The 12167-nt window shown below is 36.7% G+C and overlaps 1 protein-coding gene across 1 annotated transcript in view; it reads left to right on the top strand.

Annotated features, from left to right (window-relative positions):
• The window catches only part of LOC105213147 (putative cysteine proteinase CG12163), a 28681-nt gene that overhangs the window by 8970 nt on the left and 7544 nt on the right, over positions 1-12167 (top strand). Inside the window, exon 2 of the mRNA XM_011185738.3 lies at positions 10072-11028. Within this exon, the coding sequence (XP_011184040.2) occupies positions 10072-11028 (957 nt within the window). The remainder of the gene's footprint in view (positions 1-10071; positions 11029-12167) is intronic.

The following is a 12167-nucleotide window of genomic DNA, read 5'->3' as shown; positions in this document are numbered from 1 at the left end:
TTATTTATATTTTATAAACCAATAAACACCTTAATATATTCTCTAAAAGTTTAAGAGAAAATTTGTAATCAGATATGTATTTACGTAAATGGCATTTAACACTGCCAAAGAACGTATATTACTTTTGTTCAAATAGCCACCGTTTCTTAAATAATATACACATATTAATTCCATTTAAATAAAAGTTAATAGTAATTCAAAAATCACAAAAAACTTATCGTACAAAAACGAACCATTTAATCATTTATTTCTGCGGGATTCTTAGTGGTAGCTTTTTGACTGTCAGCTGTTCAGTAGCCCATGATCTGGCTTTGTTGCCAACATCAAAAATGAGTTCATGGGCTCTCTCAACAAGCAAAAGAGAAGAGTTTCGTATCATATTATCCATGCTACATAGTACATCATTATCTTTAGCAAACTTTATGCATTTTTGGTTCTTATTAGAGTCCGACCGATTAATCGGCTTCGGAATCGGGTATCGGCCACAAAATTTCGAGTCGGCTTCTTTCGATTCTTTGCCAACTAGCTGATTAATCAACATTGGCCTAAAATTAGAAATCGGTCGACACACATCTCATCATTATAAGCTTAAAACAAAAAAAATCAAAATTTTTCTTTAACATTAAATTCCATTAATCCACTTTCCCTCAGGCAAATAGGCAAATGAGACTCCGGCAAGCGGTATCTATTTCATGTACTAACTCCGTAATGGTCACAGAAATGATGAGTTGAATCTAAAACTGGCAATAGTTCTGAATCCAAGTTCTGAGTTAATTGAGATAATCCACTCAACCAGTAAGAAAAAAACCTTTAATCTCCTCTAGATAAAATCCCATTATTTCTTAGTCACTTCAAGATCCAATACGTTTTCACTCCGAGTCTCTTATATATATTATAGCAAATTTGGAGAATATCATTAATCAATAAATACTAATCGTGGATATTGTTTTCAAAACTTAAACGCATATCATCTAATCCCTGTAGAAAACTTCTTCCCTAAAAAGCTCTACATACTTTGATCGCTCGTTTTGTTTGACTTCCTTGCATCTTTAAAATTAACGTTCTTACTACAGCGTCACACAAAAATATATTTCCTAGCCACTTGTCAACTTCGAAATGACGTCTTCTCAAAAATGTATGTATACTCGTACTATATTATGTCCTTTTGTTCTAAAACTTGTTGAAATAATGCATAGTTATATGTGTATGAGGCTACACAATAAATCTAACAAGTATATAATATCTGTATATATATATTTATGTATGTACTTCAAGTGACATATGCACTTCCAAAGTCACTGCGTAAATGCAGCGAGAGCTAATCTGGCGTGAGAAGAAGAGTAGTGGAAAATCGAGCGATTGCCTTTACTAGGATTCGTATTATTCGTTGCATTCCTTTGTTCGACTACTTTTACACTTTCCTATTGTAAGTGGTGCAAGATAAATTTAATTTGTTGAGTTGCTCTTGGCATGCAATCATCCTATGTTTTTAGTGATGTATGTAATCCTAAAGGGGTATTCAATGGGGAAAGAAGTTGTTATAATGATTTGACCTTGGTGAAGAATTTCTGAGAGAAGTTATAATAATATCTTTAGGGAAATCAGGTGTCATATTTTTAGGGTATCATATCACGATTTAGAAAATAAATTAAGTAAACGTTTTCGAAATTTTATTAATTTTCGGGAAGATTTTTGACTGTTGAACGAAGAACCAGTATTGACACCAGGATTCTTGATCGTGTAATGATTAATTAGTACGGATTGACCGACAGATTTCAAGGTCAACTATTGCACAACCGTCTTTGGGTTCTTTTAGTATACTATCCATAATTATTCAAACTTTTTTTCGAATAATAACCTGCCGGAAAAGGAGTACTCAAAGGCATTGTAAGGGTACAATATTAGCAAGACATTGTTGAAAAATTGCGAACTTCGACTCATCCGAATTGTGCAACCCTATATGTGTGCAGCAGTGTCTGTTGTTTCAATACAATCGTAATATCTACAAATTATGCACTCAGTGACAAACACATTTCTCCATATAAGCGGCAAATTAGTTTGATTGCATTTACAATTTAACTGGTCTAGAAAATTGATAAGGGTGACAAAATTTAATTAAGTTAATGTTATTGTGGTGTAAACTTTATAGTATTGAGAATGTGCTTTAAAGCTGCTAGCATTGAATAAAATTTAAGCTCGTCGCTAGTAGTTTTTGTTCTAATTGCATATCTGAAATAGTAGGGAACTAGAAATGATATTTTCACTGTAGGAAAACCCTACACTCTTCTTCTCCTTCTTTACGAAGTCACGCCAGTTGTACATCCCAAGTGCAGACAGGTTCCTATGCACTTTGTCCTTCCAAGCGTGCGCGCATTTGCTTCCGTTGTCCACCCATGGGTCTCGAATCGATGGATTTTCACTGGATCATCGTCTGTCATACGTACGTCATGTCGTCGTAGATCTCATGCAATTCAAGGTTCCATCTTTTTCGGTACTACTCGCTCACGCGGCTCCAAAGATCTTGCGGGGAACAGTTCTCTCGAATATTCCAAGCACCTTCTCCTCTCGGTTTGTCATCGTCCATATTTCTGCGCCGTATAATAGGACGGGCATGAGGTGAGACTTATTCAAAAAAGAAGGATTTGTTTCTCAATTGCCTACCGATCCCAAAGTAGCACCTGTTGGCAAGAGTTATACTGCGCTTGATCTCCAGGCTTAGATTGTTGGTGGCATTTATGCTGGTTCTGAGCTAAAGAAATCGCTACAACACAAAAAGCATTGTAGATGATGAAAAGTTTTTTAGAGTTATGCTCACTATTTTATTTCTCGGCATATAACAACTTATAGCATAAATTCTTGCATCATTTCACGTGTTAGACTTCGCTTTATCTTTCCTTACTGTATTTTTTCATTTTTGCCCTAGCTTCTCTTCTTATCGAAACGTTCTTATACACATCCAAGCTTCGACTATGAGCATATCCACATTGTGTTTGGCTGTTGTGTCCGCCTGTGGTGGAGCAAAAGTGAACTTATGCAAATCAATTGAAAAGTAGAAGTATCGAGACTGCTGACTAAGACTACAAAAACAAAAAACCTTCTCGTATAACTATCGACTGGGCAGACAGTCTGTCGATTGACTTAATGAGATAGCTGGTGATTCGAAATTTGCATATTTAGTGGAATCACATTTCAAATGATCAATGCGGTATCGGTTCTTCTAATTGTTCTGCTTTTGTTAGCTTTTGAATTTATAATCAAATTTGTAGATTTGTATGTATAAGATTTGTTACCGAATTTAGCAGCTACAAAAAAGTGTATAATGAGTTATATAACTTTGTTTTTAGTTGTGACGCGTCTAGCCATCATCGGCATTGATTATAAACGCAGAACCAAAACATTTCAGTGTTCATTTACAATAATATGCCCTACAATAATGCACTTGTGTTACTTTTTTCTCCTCACTTGTAGCATTCTCCAACCTTTTTCCATGCTGTCTTCCATGGATCCAGTCCGCGGCGCGCCACAATTAAATGCAAATGAGTCGCATGCTCGTGTGAACTGAAGTGGTTTTTAGTTTATTTTTGTATCTTTTAGGCATACACTACATTTCATTATTATGCAATAATGAGTATAATAACCCGTTCTTTTAGTCCCAGCCCTATCATTCCCCATATCTATCCCCTCTTCGCTGCTTATTTTCCGTTTGAGCTCATCGATGCTTTCCAATTGTTTGCGTTTTGAAATTACGATTTCATGCTGGCAGGCCTGTTGTGGCGCTTGCTTATCCGAATTTCACTGTTTCTGCGTTTTCAATGCTAACAAATCGGCATAAATACCCAGCTGAGCTTGGTAATTTATGTGTACAGCATTGTTGGTACCGATAAGACCCATTAGGGAAATTTATTGAACATAAAGTGTGGTTCCTCTATTACTAGTAAATTGAGTGGGAGTTGGGGTTTATGTAGCTCAGAAGTTTAGGTTAGGTGGGGTTTAGAATACAAATGTAAGTGTCAATATTTTTTCCGGAAATTTCATGTCACAAATACGGATGGAGGTTATCCAATGCCTCCTGATGAGTATTAAACACAAAATATGTGAGATGAAAAACTGAACATCCGTAAAACCTGGAAGTCCAATTGCGTTTTTGATCGAGAGATCCTTTAAGCAGCACATATCGGTAGCATATGCCTTGCAGTACCGGCTCAGTTCTACAAAGTTCTGCAGGGTAATGTATGGTATTCATTTCAATATCACTTTGCCGCTCTTGGCATCACTATCATGTCTGTAGCTGCCTATTACGCCATACGTTGTTGACCGCAGGCCGCTGACCATTAACCCATTGAACGATTGTCAGGTCGGCCTTTTGCTTGTACGCTGTTGACTTTTGGTGGAGTCAAACCAATAGTGACGTCGCTGCCACCACCGCCTCCGCCGCTGGCTTATGTAATTGGTAGATCGTAATTTATTCGATATGCACCGTACTTTGATGCATCGCTTCGAACCAAAGATAAATAGCCAATAGACGCATACTACATTGCCTAAATGACAGCGAACTCGAAATTTCAGTAATAATCCGCGCCGTTAGTTAACGGTATGCAGCATCATCATGACACAGTTGGCTGCAATGACAAAATTAATGGCTGAAATATCAAAGTCGGTGGTGTAGAAACCAAAAAATATTAATGAAAATCATCTGCTACAACAACATCGTCATTCGAGTAGTTAGCTTTAGCGGTAAATTCAGTAGCATTAAACGGTAGTGTAATGTACCGAATGAGCCATCATTTACTCAAATACATTTAGAAGTGACAGTGCTGTCATTGCCACAGCTACCAATGTCATAAATAATTTAATTAAATAAAACTAGGCTGTTCTACGATATGGACATAACTACAAGTGTAAAGAGACAGTTCGGATTATGTTATAAATTAATATTACATATACTGTTAGCATTTTTTGAAATTAAGAACACACAAACTAAATTCAAACTTGAAGACGACTCAGCTTCGGTTCTTGACTGTATGTCTACGATATAATTGAGATGGATTACTTCGAGTATTTAACGGTATAAATGTTTCAAGACCCTTTCTGTTTCTCTTCGTTAATCTCACGCTGAATATAATAAAGGATTTTTCAATAGAGTAGCTACAAAAGTAGACCGAAATGGTCCAGACAATTGGCCGCCTCGGTCGTGCGATTTGACGCCTTTAGACTATTTCCCGTGGGGCTGAGCCAAGTATATGGAGTGAACTTCGTGAAATTGCAGCAATCTCAGCCGATTTATGCTTGAAAACCGTCGAAAACTGTGTCTTCTGGAACACATGATCTTCAACCTTTTGTAATTTCAAATAGTTCACTTTGAACGAATGCAGTCGGACAATGATACTTAATATCTCTTCCGATAATCTTTCGTTATACTGAGCACTTAACTAAGGCGGTTTAAGATACCGTTTATAAGGCAGTATGGTTTACATAAACTGGAGGAATTTAGTTTTATTTCCGGCTTCTTTTTGTGGCGTTAAAGCAACCATAAATAATAACGTTATACTTTACCACCAGAAACAGAAACTTTCTGAGTAAAGTTTTATATTTATTTTGCATTCAAATGAAATATGCGTAGAATACGAATGCGTAAGCTTTTGCGGAGGTCAGTAATTTATATGATGTAGAATTAGTAGCTTTAATGGCTCAGTTTGAGTAATAAAAATTGTTTTTATGTAAATTGACAACCGGAAAGCGATGAGAAGCTTTAGGCTTTTATATAGTTCAAAGCTGAATTTCCAGCGGTATAATTTAAATAGACACACAAAGAGAGTTTAATCATATTCTTTTTCAGTAAAGCTTTAACTAACAAACTAGTGTTAAATTAAACTAAATACAGATTTATATTTGAAAAAAAAAATCCACAGTTCTGTCGAAAAATTGTGTGTGAAACCAGCTATTACAGCAATTTGTCCAGGCTCACTCTCCACTGCTGTGCTTCCGAAACATATTATATTTTTTTCCACAAAAAAAGAAAAGAACGCAAAGTCAAGTGTTCTGTAAGCGATGAGTAAGCTGTTTTTGTTGTACAAAAGTGCAGAGCAAGTACTGCATCGTATAGTTGCTGGCTCGGTCATCGATGCAACGTTGCCCGAAACCATTGAAATGGAAATGAAAAACCCCCAAAAGCGTTCAACCGGCTATAAATGAATTTCGTAGCTAATTTGTTTTATTGCAATTTCAATTTCAAATTCCCCTCGCAATCGCGACCGCTTTTCTGGCGTGCAAGCGTGCAGTGTAATCTGCGGTTTAGACGAAGCAACGTGATAGAAATTTCTATTAGATGTGCCGTCGTCAACGCCTTTCGCGAGCGAACAGTAAAAACACTTCACGCCACAGAAGCAGCATCAACCATTTAGATTTATTTGATTCCTTCCTTCGCATTCAGGTTTTTTTTCCTGATTTTCACTTTTTATTCATTAATTAGTGGCTTGTGTATTGACAAAGCACGTCGGACTGGCTGGCGGCTCTCTATGTTGTACCCGAGTGCAGCATTTTGCGCAGGGGTATCATTGATTTGTTGTTTTGACTATTGCTTGTAACTGGAAAATTTAGTCAAATTTGTTCGAAATATTACTTGATTGGATGTTCGAACGAAACTAATGAATATATGAAAACTTGAAGTTGAAAATACTCAAAATCGAAATAACTATATTTAGCGGGAATTCAAATCCAGCAACTGAATGTTAGACACTTTAATAAGTAATTTTTTGGGGATTCTACCTCTAAATACTTCCTGTATCCTAATAATATTAACAAACTAACTAAATCAAATATTTTTACTTTAAATTTACTTATTCTAAAGCACTTTAAGTTGTGCTTTCAAAATTATGACATATCTGAAACAAAGTGTTTGACAGAGTCGAGTAAAAGGATAATCTCAAAGCAAATGCTATAATTATAAAAAAAAATTCTTTTACTTGGGATTTATGGAAATGTGAATTCTGGTTTCATCCGAACTGAAATCTTCCTTTCTCGCCTTATTTAAGTATTAAGTAATATTTAAAGCGTTTGAGCTTTTTTGCTTGAACTATAATAACCATTGGTTGTAAGTTGTTCGTATTCAGTATACGGTTTCGTTTTGTTTTTGGTTTTCTCTCTTTTGTAAGACCTAAATATGAAACTTTTTCGTATATTAGTGCATTGTGATATAACACATCATATTAGCTTAATTATGACTTTAGGTGAAATTAATTAATTTGTGGAGACAATTACATTTTCACCAAATTAAATTTGTTTATTGCAACGCGAATTTTCAAAAACTATTAAAATCTAAAATTATGAAGTGGACATTTTGCAATGAATAATCGAAAATATTTTGCCAAATACATTTTACAGTTATTGGTTAATTAAATTTATAACGGCGCATATGTATTTAATGAATTCCCATGCAGCACGCTCTTTAACTCTTCATGTGTACATATGTATGTACATGTGTGCTGACTGCGCCGACAGCTTGCGAATTAAGTCCATCTGTTCATAATTATTTATGTTTTTAGTTTTTAAATGTATTTATGTTGTTTATTTCCTGTTTTGTTTTAATAGTTAGTCTAATATAACATGTATGTATATACATAAATATACATGGAGATATGCGATGTAAAATGTTGACCAACACGCTTTGGCTGTTTGGCTGTGGTTGTGGTCACATCCATACATTTGTATATACATACATATGTACATATAAATAATATATCTCCTTGTGTTTGTTAATTTAAATTTTCAACTAATTTCATTTTCAAATAAAAATTTGAAATGCAATGCATTTCTGGTCTTCATGGAAATTTCAGCGCTTCAGTGCAAATTCCAACGATTATATATATTGTTCAGTGAATTTGAATTCGAATGCATTTAACTGACACAAAGTTTACTAATTTCTATTGTTAGCGATTTATTTTTGTATGCTGCATAAATGTGTACGTATGTATGCATATACCACATACATATACATACATATGTATATACTTATTCTGTATATTGTATTTATAAAATATATTTGCATGTGTTTATCCCTTGAAAGCATACATTAGTAAAATTGCTTTAAATCCTTTATGGTAAATTGAGAATTGCAAACACTTTCATGTATTTACACCTCAACATACATATAGATATATGTGCATATGTACTTTATGTAATAATATCCAGGTATATGTGCCTCATTATATTCAATATTTTCCTATGGAAGACTTAGAAATATAAAAATTGGAAAAATTCGATGGGATCCTTACCAATAGTTTGTGGTGGTTACGGAAACAATTCAATTTTTTCTCACATTTCTCATTGATTGAGATACAATGCAATTTTTTCAAATGTTCTAATAAGGATATATAAAAGCCGCTGTTGTTGAATTTTTCTTTTCAAGATAGTCGATTAAAGTTTTTCCATGCTCAACCCAAATATAGACACCATAACTTTGGCAGTCCAGTTCCGATAACTGTCGATTGGAGTCCGTAATGGATAGTAATGGACCCATGTTTCGATCATTGTCTTATATTGACACATTTCTCAAGATAAATAATTTGTTGTGGCTTTTGGTCGATTATAAGCTCACGTGGCTCCTCTACAAAGCCTCGCATGCCTAAATATTCATTAATGGTATATTCAGCACTTTCTTTCGTTATCTTTGCACGTCCAATAGATTCATCGTCTTCGATTCTCAAAAAATTAAACTGAAATCGGCTAATGTATATTCCATGTATCGATATTATGCATATCAAAATGTGGTTTAGGTGCTTTCATCAGCGGGAACTACATCGAACACTTTCAGAGCTGGAGCACTTCCGTCCATTCGAACAACATTACATAGCCAGCGCAGCCGCTGACTTTTTATTCGCTGAACAATGTCTATGCCGTCGTATAACTCGTAAGCTCATCGTTCCATCGCCTGCGGTATTCGCCACTGCCAATGTTCAAAGGAAAAGAAATGTTCCGCAAACCATTTTTCTCGAAAACTCCAAGGGTCATCTTATCGGTTGTTGTCATCGCCCACGCTTCTGTACCATAAATAATGTCTGTAATGAGGAGGGTCTTATAGAGTTTGGTCTATGTTCGTTGAGAGATGACTTTAATTTTCAATTGCCTACTCAGTCCAAAGTAGCACCTGAGTGTGATTCTGCGTTGGATTTCAAGGCTGATATTTTTGTTTGTGTTAATGCTGGCTCTAAGATGTACGAAATCGGCTACAACTTCAAAGTTATGAAGTCAACAGTGACGTAAGAGTCAAGTCACGAATGTGCTGACTGTTTCTTTGTGAGCTATTTCGTCTTGTCCTCGTTCAATACCAGACACATACCCTTCGCTTTCTTATACAGTGTGGAAAAGGCAGAACTAATGACGCTGTTGTTGAGGACAATAATTTCGATATCATCGCCGTACGCCAGCAGATGTACACTCTTAAGGGAGATTGTACCTTCTCTATTTAACTCTGCAGATATTATTATTTTTTTATAAAGCATTAAGCAGAAAAAATAGTTTATAAATTTTGAAAATCCTAGACTGGCCTAACTTCCTAATAGAGGTTTCGACTAATTATAACTTGTTCTACTTGCTTATGACATCAGTATTTTACATAATATGTATTCACTCATCGCTTTCATAAATTGCATATCTATATTCTTAAACGTCTGCTTGTAACCAAAAGTATTCATAATCAACATTAATTGGGTTTTGGTGTGACGCTTAGTAAAGTTTATATTACAAAAATAAAATGCATTCATTACTTGGTATACGGCCGCACACCATCACACACACACACATACGAACGCACACATACATACATTTTAGCACCTAACGCTTGCGTTGCCGTAACCTATTTGTGCAGAAATCGTGATTAAATCCACGTTTATACCTCTATATGTATTTCTCTTGTCTCTTGTCTCTCGTCTATGTATGTGCATATGTACGTCCATTTGGTGTGTGATGTTTTAATTGGAATAAATCAATCAATCAACGAATCCTTGAATGAACCAATCAACCAAATCGTCAAACCAACTATTGTCTTCAATTGCTGTCTTCTGCTTCTACGCATAGGAACAACTACGGCGGCCTGCTGTCGTCGAGGAGCCAGTGAAGAGAGTACACGTACTGAATCCCGGTGAACGTGAGTACCTCTCACCGAATCTGATTGGCGTGCAGAATATCGCAATGACATTCCTGCCGCTTTCGATGAATTTCGTAAATATTATTGATGCGTTTCGCGAAATCGTCGACGGTGTGCGCTACGAAATTGTGCTCAACGCCGTCGATACGAAGGCAAAGGATGCCGATGTGGTTTGCCGACTGGTGATAATTGAAAAGCCTTGGCTGCGCACCGAATGGGGTGACAAAGTGCGCGAATTGCGCACCACGAACTGCACCAGCGAGGAGGACACACTCACCGATCAGGCGGCGCGCAGCAAGGCGCTTAACGATAAATACACAAGGAATGCGCTATTCAATGGCGGCACACGAAACGAGCTGACCGACGATGAAATGTCCAAATTAGAATCACAAATTCTACCGATGCCATTCGCCACGAACGATATGAAGCGACGTGATGCAACCGCTTCCACAACAACAACGACCACGACGACGACAACAACATCGCCAGCCCTCATCACCACTGCCGCCACAACGCCAGAACAATTAAGCACCGAAGCGACAGCGCGAAATGAGGATACGACCACAGCAGCTGAGACGGCAACAACAGCGTCGTCAACGACGGCGGTTGCTGACGTGAATGATGAAGATAACGCAGAGTCTACATCGCCATTGCCAGTGCTCACACAAGACGAGATGAAGTGGTTGGATGACTTTCTATCGGTGGGCGCACTTAGCTTTGAGCAAACACAACGCGAAAGGCAGGAAGTCGAGCAGCCGTCAGCTGCTGGCGATAGCAGCAGTAATGATGCCGTTAGTGCGAGTGCGGCGAGTAATTACGTGCAGCAGCAGCAGCAACAGCCGCAGCAGGAGCTGGTGGAGCTCGAAGGCGAGGTGGCAGCTGAACAGGTAAATTGCGCGCCCACAAAATTATCACTGTACCCACAGCTTGCGACTGCTTGTGCGGTGTGTACAAAAGTAAGCCGTCATCATTGAAAATGCATTAATTAAAATTTTACTCTTCTGTTCGCACACATACACATATGTATATATATCTCCAACACTCTCTCAGAGGTCCTTCCCTTTCAGTCATCGGTATTGGTAAACAATACTCGCTCTCCATACGATAATTATTTTTTGTATGTGCTGGTGGATATCAGTTTTTGGCAACGCCACCAAAATTTCGCATTTTCAATTACAAAATTACGATTCCCTTCCTCTCTCTCTCTCATAGTGTTTGTAATTGTCGTTAATGTTGTGTGGTTTTTAGTCTACATTTTGTTTTTGTCTTTCACATTGTATTTACTATATGTTTTATGGCATTTCGCTTGGGTTTTTAATGTTTATGTCCTTGTTGAAATACATTGTATTGTATATATGTATGTATATGTGTATATATATTTCTATATATGTCTATATGCACACATGTGCACTCAAATTACGAAAGTGTGAATCACTGCTTCATTTAATGAAATCATCACACATTTGTATTCCTCTTGTTCTGCTCTTACGCTCCTCACTTTCCACATACTGTCAGTGCCACCGGCTTTTGCCTCAAAATCAGCCAACAACACGCTGACGCTTTTAACAGTATACTCGTACACGAGCGCTCCTCTTTTGATTTACCCACAATTTTAATTACTCTGACGTGCATAAACGCCCCTTCGACCCCGAGCAATTTTCGAGTTCGTCAGCTAGAATGGCTTATGTCGAATGTGTTGACTTTGGTAGTCGTATACAGTTATGTTTAAATTTGAAATATACTTTTAAAAACCTTAGTATATACTATGTTTTCGATGCCTTACCTTACTTTTCCATTAACATGACTTAAGCTCAAAACATATATGACCATAAAAATACTCGAGTATTTCATTTTATTATTTAGCACTAATGGTAGACAGAGCGTGAAATTCGCCTTTTAAGCTTTTAACGTTGTGCCTTAATATACTGTGTTTGCATTTTCCTTGAATTACTGTTATAAATACCTGAATTAAAAGGTGAGCTTTTGTGGTAAGGTTCGCACTTATAGCGAACTTACATAAATATTT

This window comes from Zeugodacus cucurbitae, chromosome 2, assembly GCF_028554725.1.
Source record: "Zeugodacus cucurbitae isolate PBARC_wt_2022May chromosome 2, idZeuCucr1.2, whole genome shotgun sequence".
Classification (NCBI taxonomy): Eukaryota; Metazoa; Arthropoda; class Insecta; order Diptera; family Tephritidae; genus Zeugodacus; species Zeugodacus cucurbitae.
Note: the sequence above shows the minus strand (reverse complement) of the source record. Positions and strands in the feature narration are given on the sequence as shown.